We start from the raw sequence: 13797 nt of genomic DNA, 5'->3' as shown, positions 1-13797 counted from the left end.
CACCACCACCCTCTGTCTTCTACCTTTGAGCCAGTTCTGTATCCAAATGGCTAGTTTACCCTTTATTCCGTGAGATGCAACCTTGCTAACGAATCTCCCATGGGGAACCTTGTCGAATGCCTTACTGAAGTCCATATAGATCACATCTACCGCTCTGCCTTCATCAATCCTCTTTGTTAATTCTTCAAAAACCTCAATCAAGTTTGTGAGACATGATTTCCCACGCACAAAGCCATGTTGACTATCCCTAATCAGTCCTTGGCTTTCCAAATACATGTACATCCTGTCCCTCAGGATTCCCTCCAACAACTTGCCCACCACCGACGTCAGGTTCGCTGGTCTATAGTTCCCTGGCTTCTCCTTACTACCCTTCTTAAAGAGTGACGATGTAATTTTATTTTAAATGCATATTTATTTATTTATCCTTTTTTTTTTCGTTGTCAATAAGTTTTATTTCTTATACCTTATTTTGTGTTTTGGTAGTTTATAGAATAGATTAGTAGTTAGTTTTTTTTACAATATAATGACAACGCCAATATAAAATTTAAAGTGGACAAACTATTTTGTAAAAAAAAATTAATTCTTTTCAATAAAAATATTTACAACAGAAGTTAAATAGAGGTGGGCAGTGCAGGCTTCAGTCCACAGGCCTTTGATTAAATTGTTGCATATATTTAATCAAAGTTGAATTTAACAATGGGCAAATACCTTTGTGGTTCAAAAGATGTTAAATGGTAGAACTAATAAATTTGTGTGAAGTTTTAATTTTGTATAATACCTTGGATCTACTTTGTGTTAAAATATGTACAATTCTGACTGTTAGCTGCATCACCTCAACATTTGAAAACTTACTAAACTACACACATTCCAGCTTCATGTTAAAGCTTTATATTAGTTGACATGTAACTGTTCTCTCTCTCTTTGGGTTTTGTCCTCTTTACTGTTCTTTTAAATCTGCAGTCATTAACCCTCAAACACTTTAAACCTCATGCTTGCAAGTTATTTACCCATCTTCAACATGCTTTCCATCCCTAAAATTGATGAATATATCTTTGCCCCCTAAATGTGTACCCAAGTTATAGGAGGTCTTTCAAATAACTGACCAGTCTCAGATTGCCACTTGTCACACTAAAAATGACAGTTGATCACATCACATTCCCCCATACCTCTATTTCCATCCAGCCAGGAAATACTGCCAGAGTGACCAGCCAAGTCTACTTAATTGTGATAATGCATCACCATTTATGATTCCTTTTTCTCATTTCTGCATAGCCAAGCTTCTTTGAACAATTCAACTGTTAATTTATCAAGTTGTTGGCCTAACAGCTTGAAACTTCTCCCATGTAATTACTGAGAAGACTGAAGCCACTGAGTTTGGCCCCTACTATAAACTATACTCCTGTACCTCGACCCTATTACTGTCAACCTGATGCTGAACCTACCTGTAAACCAGAGATGAGCTTTCAACCATATATCCACATGGTTAGTGACAACCGATTTCTACCTGCACAACAATTATTCTGCTGAAGTTCTTATCCATGCTATCATTCTCTAGATATTATTTGACACGTCTGGTCAGCCTCTTGTGTTCTATCCTCTTCAACTGAAGTCATCCAAAACTCACACCAAGTCCTATTCCCACACTACCCCTGTGTGTTGGCTTCATGTGCCCCCAGTTAATCTTAAAATTGGTGTTGATTTTCAAATCCCTCCACAGTCTATTGTCTCCCGTCTCTTGAAATCACCACCTCCAGTCTCAACCATGTATTAACTCTGGGCTCTTCAGCATCCCCACCTTTAATCATTTGATTTATGGTCATGCCTTCAAATGTCCAAATCTTAAATTATGGAGTTGCCTTCCTGAATTGCTTTCTCAACTATAACTTCCTCCTGCTCTTTGTTTTGGTCATCTTCCCTAAAATCTCCTTATTGTGGCTTAGTGTTGTTTTGCTTTATTTATTTAACCTGTATTTTTCTAATCAACCTGTTCAGAGATGTTATTACATACCTTTTGGAGCAGGTGCGAGTGAAGCAGAACCTCACTCCAGGTGCAAGGATACATTATACTATACAACACCACACAAGATTATAATTCTGAAGTGCCTTTTGATTATTTTATTACATTTAAAGGCACTATATATAACTGCATGTTGTTATAGGATATCTATTTAATTACTCTCAGCTGCCCTGGTAAAAATTTGGAACAAAACCAAACAGGATGAAAAGTGTGAATTTAAGTGCCATGATTATGATACCGATGCACAATCTTCTGTGGATGGAAGTTTCAGAGAGGCAAAGGAAAACTGCAGAAGGGAAGAGTGGAGAAGTACACTTTAAAAGGAACGTTGTGGAAGAGGAATGTTAATGTATGATATTCTAATCCTTGGATATCAAAAATATATTCTGAGTAGTCAATCTCAAAATGGTTCATTCTTTGAAACTGCAGGCACAGACATGATAGACTAAATGGCTGCCTGAGTAATTTGATTTTTTTTTGGAAGGAGAAAACATTGTTTCATTTGCATATATATTTTAAGAGGGCAGAATCCCTGCTAATATTTTTCTCCTGACAACTTGATGGATGAATTTAAGCTCTGCATATATTCTGCAATATAATATGAAAAGTTATTATTTTGCAGAATATAAACCTTGAAGTAACCAAAAAAAACAGAATTTGCTTATGAAACTCCACTTCTAGCAGCATCTGTGGGAAGAAATCAGTGTTAACGTTTTAGTCCGGTGATTCTTTATCAGACTTACAAGCAGCTAGGACCTGCTGAATTTTGCCATCGGTTTTTGGTTCAGATCTCCAGCATCTGCGTTTTGTTTTACTAAAAACAATGATTTGTTCATGCAGCTTAAACTGTAATTGCTTATTCCATTTTAAAACAGAAAAAAAGTGCCCTACTTCTATTAAGCATGGGGCAGGGACAAAGGTTTTCCATGCTCTTGATAATTTCTACAGCCTCTATTGGTATCTTGTCTTCTCCTGACTCTCCTCAGACTGATACAGCGATGGCCCATAAAATATTCTGTTCACTGCACTGAATTTACTATGCTATTTGGAAAACATCTAAACTGGTGTTTATGTTCTGCATGAGCCTCCTCCCACACTTTTGTTAAGCCCATCAGGGTGGTACTCCTTTCTCACAATTATCTAGTTTCTACTGAGGTGGACTTATGCTATTGGGGTTACCTGTCCTATAAGATGATTTTCCCATTATGGAACCAGAATGGAACTATTAGTACTCTGGACTTTGAATGCAGCAATCTAAGTTCATATCTTGGTGGATCCTTAAAGTGTCTTGAAGGGCTTTTGTGGTGCAATGTAGTGTCCCTACCTTTGAGCCAGAAGGCCTGGGTTCAAGCCCCACCTGGTCCAGAGATGTGTAATAACATCTCTAAACAGGTTTATTAGAAAAATGGACCAAGAATCCTAGACTCCCCCCTCACCTTTGGTTTGCATTGTGCATAACAGGCTTCGCTTGTAAATAGTGAATTGGCAACATGGATGTTTTTACTGGCAATGGATAGTAGTTTTAAAGCAAAAAACAAGTCTGATTTTGCTGGTGGGAAGGTTCTCAATTGTGAGAGAACACTTCTAGGTAGAATTTGAACAAACTCAGGCTCTTGTCATGCAGTAGTATTGTCCCTGCCTCTGAGGCAGCCCAGGTCTCACCTAATCCAGAGGTCTAAAGAAACAGCAGCACCATAACAGCGAGGTTGCCTTTCACAACCTTTAAAAGCTCTCATTACATAAGTTTGAGCACCCTATACGACACACTTGTGGTGTAGTGGTGGTGTCCCTACCTCTAGGCAAGGAGGCTTGGGTTCAAGTCCTATCTGCTCCAGAAGTGTATAATATCTCTGAAAAAGTTGATGAGGAAAATAAAATGTAAGCACTCTCTGAGGGCTCTTCGTAGCAGTGGTAGTATCACAATGGAGGTGGGTAACATTTCTTAACAGGTTGATTAGAAAATATCTCTAAGCCCCATCCGGTCCTTTTTCTGTAGTGTAGTGGTTACTGCATTCACTTTACAGACCCAAAGGGCCTGGCTCAAAACCAGACAAACATTTGCACTAATTGCTTGTCACATTGGAGAACTGTTTCCTGATTTAAGGGGCTTTTTTGGTGCAGTGTTAGTGTCCCTGACTCTGAGTTATGAGATTCGGTTTCAAGTTCCACTTGCTTCTGAGGTGTATAACAGCCATCTCCTCCTAACTAGATTATGTTGTAGAGAAATGGTAGTGTAGCTGCTTTTGACCCAGGAGGCTCCAGTTCAAGTTCCATTTGCCCCAATAGTGTATAATGACATCTCTGAACAAGTTGATTTAGGAAAATAACAAACCTAAGAATACACAGACTCTTGCAGCCACACATTTGATCAGACTATTTAAAAATATCTTTTCAGTACCCTCTGGATAAAGATGTTTCTCTTGAAATCCTGGTTACATTTAGAGTCACAGATGTACAGCATCGAAACAGACCCTTCCGTCCACGCCGACCAGATATCCCAACCCAATCTAGTCTCACTTGCCAGCACCCTACCCATATCCCTCCAACCCTCCTCATTCATATACCCATCCCAAAAGCCTCTTAAATGTTGCAATTGTACGAGCCTCCACCACTTCCTCTGGCAACTTATTCTGTACACGTACTGCCCTCTGTATGAAAACGTTGCCCTTTAGGTCCCTTTTATTTCTTTCCCCTCTCATCCTAAACCTATGCCCTCTAGTTCTGGACTCCCCAGCCCCAGGGAAAAGACTTGCCTATTTATCCTATCCAGGCCCCTCATAATTTTGTAAACCTCTATAAGGTCACCCCTCAGCTTCTGATGCTCCAGGGAAAACAGCCCCTGCCTGTTCAGCCTCTCCCCATAGCTCAAATCCTCCAACCCTGACAATATCCTTGTAAATCTTTTCTGAACCCTTTCAAATTTCACAACATCTTTCCGAGAGGAAGGAGACCAGAATTGCACGTAATATTCCAACAGTGGCCGAACCAATGTCCTGCACAGCCGCAACATGATCTCCCAACTCCTATACTCAATATTCTAACGAATAAAGGAAAGCATACCAAATGCCGCCTTTACTATCTTATCTACCTGCGACTCCACTTTCAAGGAGCTATGAACCTGCACTCCAAGGTCTCTCTGTTGAGCAACACTCCCTAGGACTTAAAACTTTAATGGTAAAGTCCTGCTAAGATTTGCTTTTCCAAAATGCAGTGCCTCGCATTTATCTGAATTCAACTCCATCTGCCATTTCTCAGTCCATTGGCCCATCTGGTCAAGATCCTTTTGTAATGTGGGGTAACCTTCTTTGCTGTCCACTACACCTCCAATTTTGGTGTCATCTGCAAACTTACTAACTGTACCTCTTATGCTCTCATCCAAATCATTTATGTAAATGACAAAAAGTCGAGGACCCAGCACCTATCCATGTGGCACTCCACTAGTCACATGCCTCCGGTCTGAAAACAACCCTCCACCACCTGCTCTGTCTTCTACCTTTGAGCCAGTTTTAGATTAGATTAGATTACATTACAGTGTGGAAACAGGCCCTTCGGCCCACCATGTCCACACCGACCCGCCAAAGCGCAACCCATCCATACCCCAATCCCTACATTTACATTTACCCCTTACCTAACACTACGGGCAATTTAGCATGGCCAATTCACCTGACCTACACATCTTTGGACTGTGGGAGGAAACCGGAGCACCCGGAGGAAACCCACGCAGACACGGGGAGAATGTGCAAACTCCACACAGTGAGTTGCCTGAATCGGGAATTGAACCCGGGTCTCTGGCGCTGTGAGGCAGCAGTGCTAACCACTGTGCCACCGTGCCGCCCAAATGGCTAGTTCTCACTGTGTATTCCATGAGATCTAATCTTGCTAATCAGACTCCCATAGGGAACCTTGTTGAACGCCTTACTGAAGTCCATATAGATCACATCTACCACTCTGCCCTCATAAATCCTCTTTTTGTTACTTCTTCAAAAAACTCAATCATGTTTGTGAGACATGCTATCCCCCGCACAAATCCATGTTGACTATCCCTAATCAGTCCTTGCCTTTGCAAATACATGTACATCCTGTCCCTTAGAATTCCCTCCAACAACTTGCCCAATAAGGTGATCATCCCTTTCTTATTTCTCAGTTCCATCCAAATAATTTCCCTGGATGTATTTCTAGGAATATCCTCCCTCAGCACAGCTGTATTGCTGTCCCTTATCAAAAATGCCACTCCCCCTCCTCTCTTGCCTCCCTTTCTATCCTTCCTGTAGCATTTGTATCCATTTCACAACCTTTAAAAGCTCTCATTACATAAGTTTAAGCACCCTATACGACACACTTGTGGTGTAGTGGTGGTGTCCCTACCTCTAGGCAAGGAGGCTTGGGTTCAAGTCCCATCTGCTCCAGAAGTGTATAATATCTCTGAAAAGGTTGATGAGGAAAATAAAATGTAAGCACCCTCTGAGGGCTCTTTGTAGCAGTGGTAGTATCACAATGGAGGTGGGTAAGCTGCCAGTCCTACCCATCCCTGAGCCATGTTTCTGTAATTGCTATGATATCCCAGTCCCATGTTCCTAACCATGCCCTGAGTTCACCTGCCTTACCTGTTAGGCCCCTTGCACTGAAATAAATGCAGTTTAATTTATTAGTCCTACCTTGTCCCTGCCTGCCCGTTTGATTCACTTCTGTTCTCAACTGTACCAGTCTCAGATTGATCTCTTTCCTCACTATATCCTGGGTCTCACCTCCCCCACCTTACTAGTTTAAATACTCCCAAGCAGTTCTAGCAAATTTCCCTGCCAGTATATTAGTCCCCTTCCAATTTAGGTGCAATCCATCCTTCTTGTACAGGTCACTTCTATCCCAAAAGAGATTCCAATGATCCAAAAATGTGAATCCTTCTCCCATACACCAGCTCCTCAAACATGCAGTCATCTGCTCTATCCTCCCATTCCTGCCCTCACTAGCTCATAGCACTGGGAGTAATCCAGATATTACTACTCTCAAGGACCTCTTTTTAAATTCCTGCCTAACTCTTTGTATTTTCCCTTCAGAATCTCAACCTTTTCCCTTCCTATGTCATTGGTTCTAATGTGGACAATGACCTCTTGCTGGCCCCTCTCCCCCGTGAGAAAATTCTACACCCTCTCTGAGACATCCTTGATCCTGGCACCAGGGAAGCAACACACCATTCTGTTTTCTCACTGCTGGCCACAGAAACGTCTGTCAGTACTTCGGACTAGAGAATCCCCTAACACAACTGATCTCTTGGAACCCGACATACCCCTCGGTGCATTAGAGCCAGTCTCAATACCAGAAACTTGGCAGTTCGTGCTACGCTCCCCTGAGAATCCATCACCCCCTACATTTTCCAAAACAGCATACCTGTTTGAAATGGGTATAGCCACAAAAGATTCCTGCATTACCTGCCTGCCTCTCTTACCTTTCCTGGAGTTATCCCGTCTATATGACTGTATCTGAGACTTTCCCCCTTTTCTATAACTGCCATCCATCACATACTGTTGCTGTTGCAAATTCCTCATTGCTTCTAACTCTAACCGATCCATTCGATCTGATAAGATTCGCAACCAACAGTATTTATGGCAGATATAATCCACAGTAACCCTTAAACTCTCTTTAAACTCCACATCTGACAAGAAGCACACATCACTCTACTAAACGCCATTTTTGCTCCTTTAAAATCTATAGACCCAGAAAATATCACTGTCATATTCCTCTACAAACACTGCCCCAGGTTAAATTAATAGTTATGGCTTATATTTTAAGTTTAATCAAGAGACATATCTCCAAAAACATATCAAGAAAGAACCCACTCTACTCACTACTGCAGACTTTCTGTAGTTCACTTAAAACAATTAACTTATCTGATTCTGTGCTGTGAACTTCGCCCAACTCCTCCAAGATCAGTTGTGAAATTCACTGTTTGTTAATTTTCCCAGATGCACTCCAATGTCCAGTGATACATGAATTTAAACAGCAAAGGCAGTGTCAGTTTCTTTCTTTCTCTTTCTCTCTCTCCTGCACACTGACCTCACCATGTGCTTCCTTTGTTTGTTGTCCCTTTTAAAACTGCTGTTGTTTTGACTTTATTTTTCCCAAAAGTTCCAAAACAATGCTGCTCCTGGAATTAGAGGAAATCACCTCCCCCCTAAAATACCTCAAAAAAGGTGCAGCTGTTACAGCCTGAAATTTTTCCTGTCCTCCATCCTCTTTTTCAGACCAAATTTCTGACTTTGCCGACAAGTATATATTTTTCCTCCACTTACGCTAACAAACCTTTTGATAATCTTCAAGACCTCCATCTGATTACACCTCCACTTTGCTCCCATCTCTGTGATGCTCATTGAAAGGAATGTGACTGGAATCAAAAGCTCAATTTACTGTTTTGCGATTATAGCTACTGGATTGTTCAGCCAACATTTCCAACAAACTAATTTCCAGATTTTACCTTTTTTATGAGGAGGATCTAAATCAAGATCTTGCAATGATGAAATGTCATCATCTGAGCTAATGTCTACCAAACTAAGAGTACAACTTAGATTGGAGTCAGAATCTTCATTTAGCGACTGGGTCATGGATTGGTGGTTCTCTTGGTACTGTTTTCTTGCATCTGAAACAAAGAATAGCAAGATAATGGTATATCTTGGTAAATTGAAAATCAACTTCTGAGTATCAGAAAATCCTTAAGTGTGAAATAGCCATTTGACCCAACAAGTCCGTCCGACCCTCCAAGAGTAACCCACCCAGACCTGTTCCCCTACCTTATTACCCTATTTTTACCCCTAACTAATGAACCTAACCTACACATCTCTGAACATTATGGGAAATTTAGCATGGCCAATTCACCTAACCTGCACAACTTTGGGTTGAGGGAGGAAACCAGAGCAACCGGAGAAAATCCACACTGACATGGGGAGAATGTGTTGCCTGAGGCTGGAATCAACCCAGATTCCTGGTGCTGTGAGGTAGCAGTGCTAACCACTGAGCTACTGTGCCATCCAAGTACTTGAATATCTATACTGCTTCACATTATTCCTCAAAGCAAAGATAATGCTACAATATCAACAAGAAAACAAATTGTTTGCTGTGTTCTTGCATTTAACCAACTTTCTATAGTCTTATACAATAACACTCCATATAGCATGTCTGCTGTAAGTTAGTTCGTGGAAGTACAGAACTGTAATGGTGGATTTCTAAGGGAAAATCACCTTAGAGATTTAAATTATCTCCTTTTATTATGACTGTATAAAGATTTACCCGTACTTTATGTTTCACGGTGTACAAATGATGTTTGTTTTGGAAGATCCTTAAAGCTTCACTAATGGAGCCACCCCAAAGGCCAGAGTGAAATTATTTTCCTCTAATCACTGAACATTTCATTTTATCAAGAGGAGATGGCATAGCCAACGTGTCAAAGGCTAAAGATTGGTTAAAGGATGAGGATGTGCCACAGTATTGCGAATCTGATTTCAAAATTAGTGTTTTGGAAAGTAACTACCAGGAATTGAATTTGCAGTAATTACAATTCCAAGGTTACTCTGTTTATTTAATATGGTCCCAGTTAGAAGTGACAACAATAAAACAGTGGATGACCCATATGAGCTTTTATTTGAACAGGAAGTCTGCAGTAATTTCTAAGACTTAAATTACTTGTGGTTTACAGATCAAAGATAATAAAAATCAGCTCTTGTACAAAGGGTTTTCTAACTGAAGCAAGTCAGGAGAGAGTCATTTAACTCTATTACACATGTACATTATTCACATGGTTCATAGAATCAAAGGGTTCCATTAGAAATAAAAAAGGTAATTGACATGCATTTCTATTTGAGAACATCCCTTGTTTGCCTTGTGGCTATAGCGTTAAGCTGTACAAGGTGGGTACCCATTATGTTGAATTTTTTTCGGTCTTGATTTTCAAAAGGAACAGGCAGAGGTAGGGAGGGAGCAAAAGACAAATCTATTAGCAGCTGCAAGGACAGATTTGGAAGAAGCAATGTGTCTGCTTAAAGCCAGAATAAAGAGCATGTAGACTATTAGGTTTTAAATGCTAAGGATTCCCATGAAACTTAACATCTGAGAATAACTGGAACTGAAGAGAATTCAAAATGAATTCCAGAGAACTATGGTGTACTTAATTTCAGTCAAAGGTGAATGAACTGTCAATTTCAATTTGGCAAAAACAGAAAGGAAAATCAATCGAATGGCAACAGATTGGGAAAAAGCGAGGTATAACAACCTGGATGTCCTTGTATACCAGTTGCTGAAATAAACATGCAGGTGCAACAGCCAGTGATGAAGACAAATGGTATGTTGGTCTTCGTAGCCATGGGCTAGTTTACAGGGCAGCGATGTATTGCTGCAATTGCCTGGGCTTTGGTGAGACCACATCTAGAGTACTGTGTGCAGTTTGGTCTCCAATGAAGGATATTCTGGCAATGAAGGGAGTGCAATGAAGATTTACCAGACTGATTCCTGACATATGAAGAGAGATTGAATTGGTTCGGACTACATTCACAATTTTAGAAGATTGTCAAAATCTTGTAGAAGTGTACAACATTTTAACAGTACCAAACAAGCAAATACAAGAAGGGTATTCTTTATAACCAGGGATTACAGAATCAAAGATCACAGTCTAAGGAAACTATTTAGCATTAAGATGAGACATTTTTTCAACCAGAGAGTGGTGAGCCTGTGGAATTCTCTGCTATAGTTGATGTCAAAACATTACATGTTTTCAAGGAGTTAGTTATAACTTTTAGGGCTAAAGGGATCAAAGGATATGTAGAGAAAGGGAGAACAGAGCACCGAGTTGAATAATCAGCAATAATCATTTTGCATTGAGGAGCAGACTCAAAAGGGCTCCTACTCTACAAATTTCTTGGATGAAAGTCTTGACAAATTATAGTATAAAGCTGGTGTTTACATTATTTTAATAATAAAAGTTTTACATTATCTCAAAATTATTTTTCTAATATAATTTATTTCAGGTGTTTTGAATTTTTTCATGTATTAACAGTCTGAGCTTCATTACAACACAGTCTCAAGTTAGTCATAGAGATGGTGGATGTGGTTAATGTCATTTTAGTGATGGAGGGAAGTATAGAATAATTGGTCTTGAGGTCCATTTTAAATCTATCCAATGAGGATTTTAATATGACCACATGCTTGAGGATTTTAATCTGACCACATGCTCAAGGATATTTGAAGGGTTAATGTATTCCAGGTCACAGTTGGTGACAGGATTTTAAAAAGGAAAGAGGACAGTACTTGAGAGGGTTAATAAGAACTCTCTTGAACAGTTACAATCAAGGGAGCGGATAGTTGTAATGTTAAGTAGGTATTTATGCACTTACCTGGCTTTGATGGTGTACTTGTCTGGTTATCAGCTAGATTGATGTTTCTCAGTTGTTCCTTCAAGCCTGCAACTGTGGATCTACAAAGAATTTTACCTCAGAATTAACAATAAATTAAGTATTAATGTAGCTGCAGTAAACACTTCATTCAGATTTATCTCTTCAGTGACTGTCCTACAGCTATTACAGAAACTTTTGTATAGATAGAAGTGACTGCGATGAAAATACTGTATATTAATCTTAATTTATGATAAATCTGCTCAAGTTCCAGTCTCTGAATAACACTGCATCCTAGAAGGCCATATGGTTCAAGGGCTGCACTAGCTCCAGGCTACTCTGTAGCAATTCAAGACCACTTTCTTCTTCACGCCTTATCAACTAGATCAGACTGTACATGGGAATGTTATCATGTCCAAATCACATACTACCCTACTTGGACATAATATCTTTCCTTCATTGCTGGATCAAAATCCCAAAATTCCTTACACAATGTAATCACCACATGATTTAAAAAGGAATCTAAAATCCAGCACCTTCTTAAGGACAAGTAGGAATGTGCAAGAAGTGCATGCCTTGCTAACAATACCCACATTTATTTAATAAAGGTGGTAAGGAAAAGCCTGAAAACTATAGACCTGTGAGCCTGACATTGGTGGTGGGCAAGTTGTTGGAGGAAATCCGGAGGGACAGGATTTACATGTATTTGGAAAGGCAAGGATTGCTTAGGGATAGTCAACATACCTTTGTGTGAGAGAAATTGGGTTTCTTTAACTGAGGATTTTCTTTGAAGAAGTAACAAAGGATTTGAGGGCAGAGCAGTGGATGTCATCTATATGGACTACAGTAAGGCATTTGACAAGGTTCCTCCATAGTAGACTGGTTAGCAAGAATACATCACATGGCATAGAGGGGGGACTAGCTACTTAGATATAGAATTAGCTTGAGGTAGAAAACACAGGGAGGAAGTGGAGGGTTCCTTTTCAGACTGGAGGCCTGCAACTGCAGTGTGCCACAAAGATCAGTGCTGGGTGCACCGCTTTTTGTATTTTATATAAAATATTTGGATGTGAATATAGGAGGTATGGTTAGTAAGATTGCAGATGATACCAAAATTGGAGGTGTTGTGGACAGCAAAGAAGGTTATGTCAGAGTACAATGGGAATTTGATCAGATGGGCCAATGGGCTGAGAAGAAGCAGGTGGATTTTTAGATAAATGTGAGGTGCTGCATTTTGGAAAGGCAAATCACGGCAGGACTTGTGCACTTAATGGTAAGGTCCTGGGGAGTTTTGTTGAACAAGAGACCTTGGAGTGCAGATTCATAGTTCCTTGAAAATAGAGTTGCAGGTAGATAGGATAGTGAAGGTGGCGTTTGATATGCTTTGCTTTATTGGTCTGAGCACTGAGTACAGGAATTGGGAGGTCTTGTTGTGGCTGAAAGGGACAGTAGTTAGGCCACTTTTGGAACACTGTGCAATTCTGGTCTCCCTGATATAGGAAGGATGTTGTAAAACTTGAAAGGGTTCAGGAAAGATTTACAAGGATGTTGCCAAGGCTGGAGCTATAGGGAGAGGCTGAATGGGCTGGGTCTGTTTTCCCTGGAGCATTGGAGGCTGAGAGGTTTATGAGGGGCATGGATAGGGTAAATATAGAAAAGGTCTTTTCTCTGAATGGAGGGAGTCCAGATTGAGAGGGCATAGGTATAGTGTGAGAGGGGAAAAATTTAAAAAGGGATCTAAGGGGCAACTTTTTCATGCAAAAGGTGGTGTGTGTATGGAATGAGCTGCCCGAGGAAGTGGTGGAGGCTGGTACAATTTCAACATTTAAAAGGCATCTGGATGGGTACGTGAATAGGAAAGGTTTAGAAGGATATAGGCCAAATGCTGACCGATGGGACTAGACTAGGTTAGAATATCTGTTTGGCATGGATGAGTTGGACCAAAGGGTCTGTTTCTGCGCTGTACATCACTATGACTCTGCCATTCTGTCATCATGTGTAGTCACTTAGCTTTAAGATCACAGAGTATTTCACCTATAAAGTTGCAAGTGAGGATTTTTTTTTCCAAACCAGTGATGTATCATAGAGGCTGGAATCACAGACAGTAGGAGCCAAGAACAAAACTTATACTTTTGTAGAAATGTGCATAAAGATCTTGGTCACTTATCAAATCTATCTGCAAAGTTTAACAATGCAACATTCAGCAAAGCTTCAGAGCTTTATATGTTAGTTATAATATTTACTCACCTGATGTGTGTAAGCTCTTGTTCAGTATACTCTCGTTCATGAACTGACTTGTTAGAATCCAAAAGTTGCAATTGATACTTACTCATCAATTCTCTCAGAATCTATGAGGAAAAAAAATGACATTTTTCACAACCTGAAGACATCCCAAAGTATATTTTTTTA

The 13797-nt window shown here is 40.1% G+C and overlaps 1 protein-coding gene across 1 annotated transcript in view; it reads right to left on the bottom strand.

Moving 5' to 3' along the window:
• The window catches only part of LOC122554297 (myosin heavy chain, clone 203-like), a 61028-nt gene that overhangs the window by 10528 nt on the left and 36703 nt on the right, over nt 1–13797 (bottom strand). The window contains exons 9-11 of the mRNA XM_043699095.1: nt 13636–13736; nt 11392–11471; nt 8487–8648 (exon numbers count right to left, since the gene is read on the bottom strand). Coding sequence (XP_043555030.1) covers nt 8487–8648; nt 11392–11471; nt 13636–13736 — 343 coding nt within the window. The remainder of the gene's footprint in view (nt 1–8486; nt 8649–11391; nt 11472–13635; nt 13737–13797) is intronic.

The sequence above is a fragment of the Chiloscyllium plagiosum genome, chromosome 11, assembly GCF_004010195.1.
Source record: "Chiloscyllium plagiosum isolate BGI_BamShark_2017 chromosome 11, ASM401019v2, whole genome shotgun sequence".
Classification (NCBI taxonomy): domain Eukaryota; kingdom Metazoa; phylum Chordata; class Chondrichthyes; order Orectolobiformes; family Hemiscylliidae; genus Chiloscyllium; species Chiloscyllium plagiosum.
This window is presented reverse-complemented; position numbering and strand designations above follow the sequence as displayed.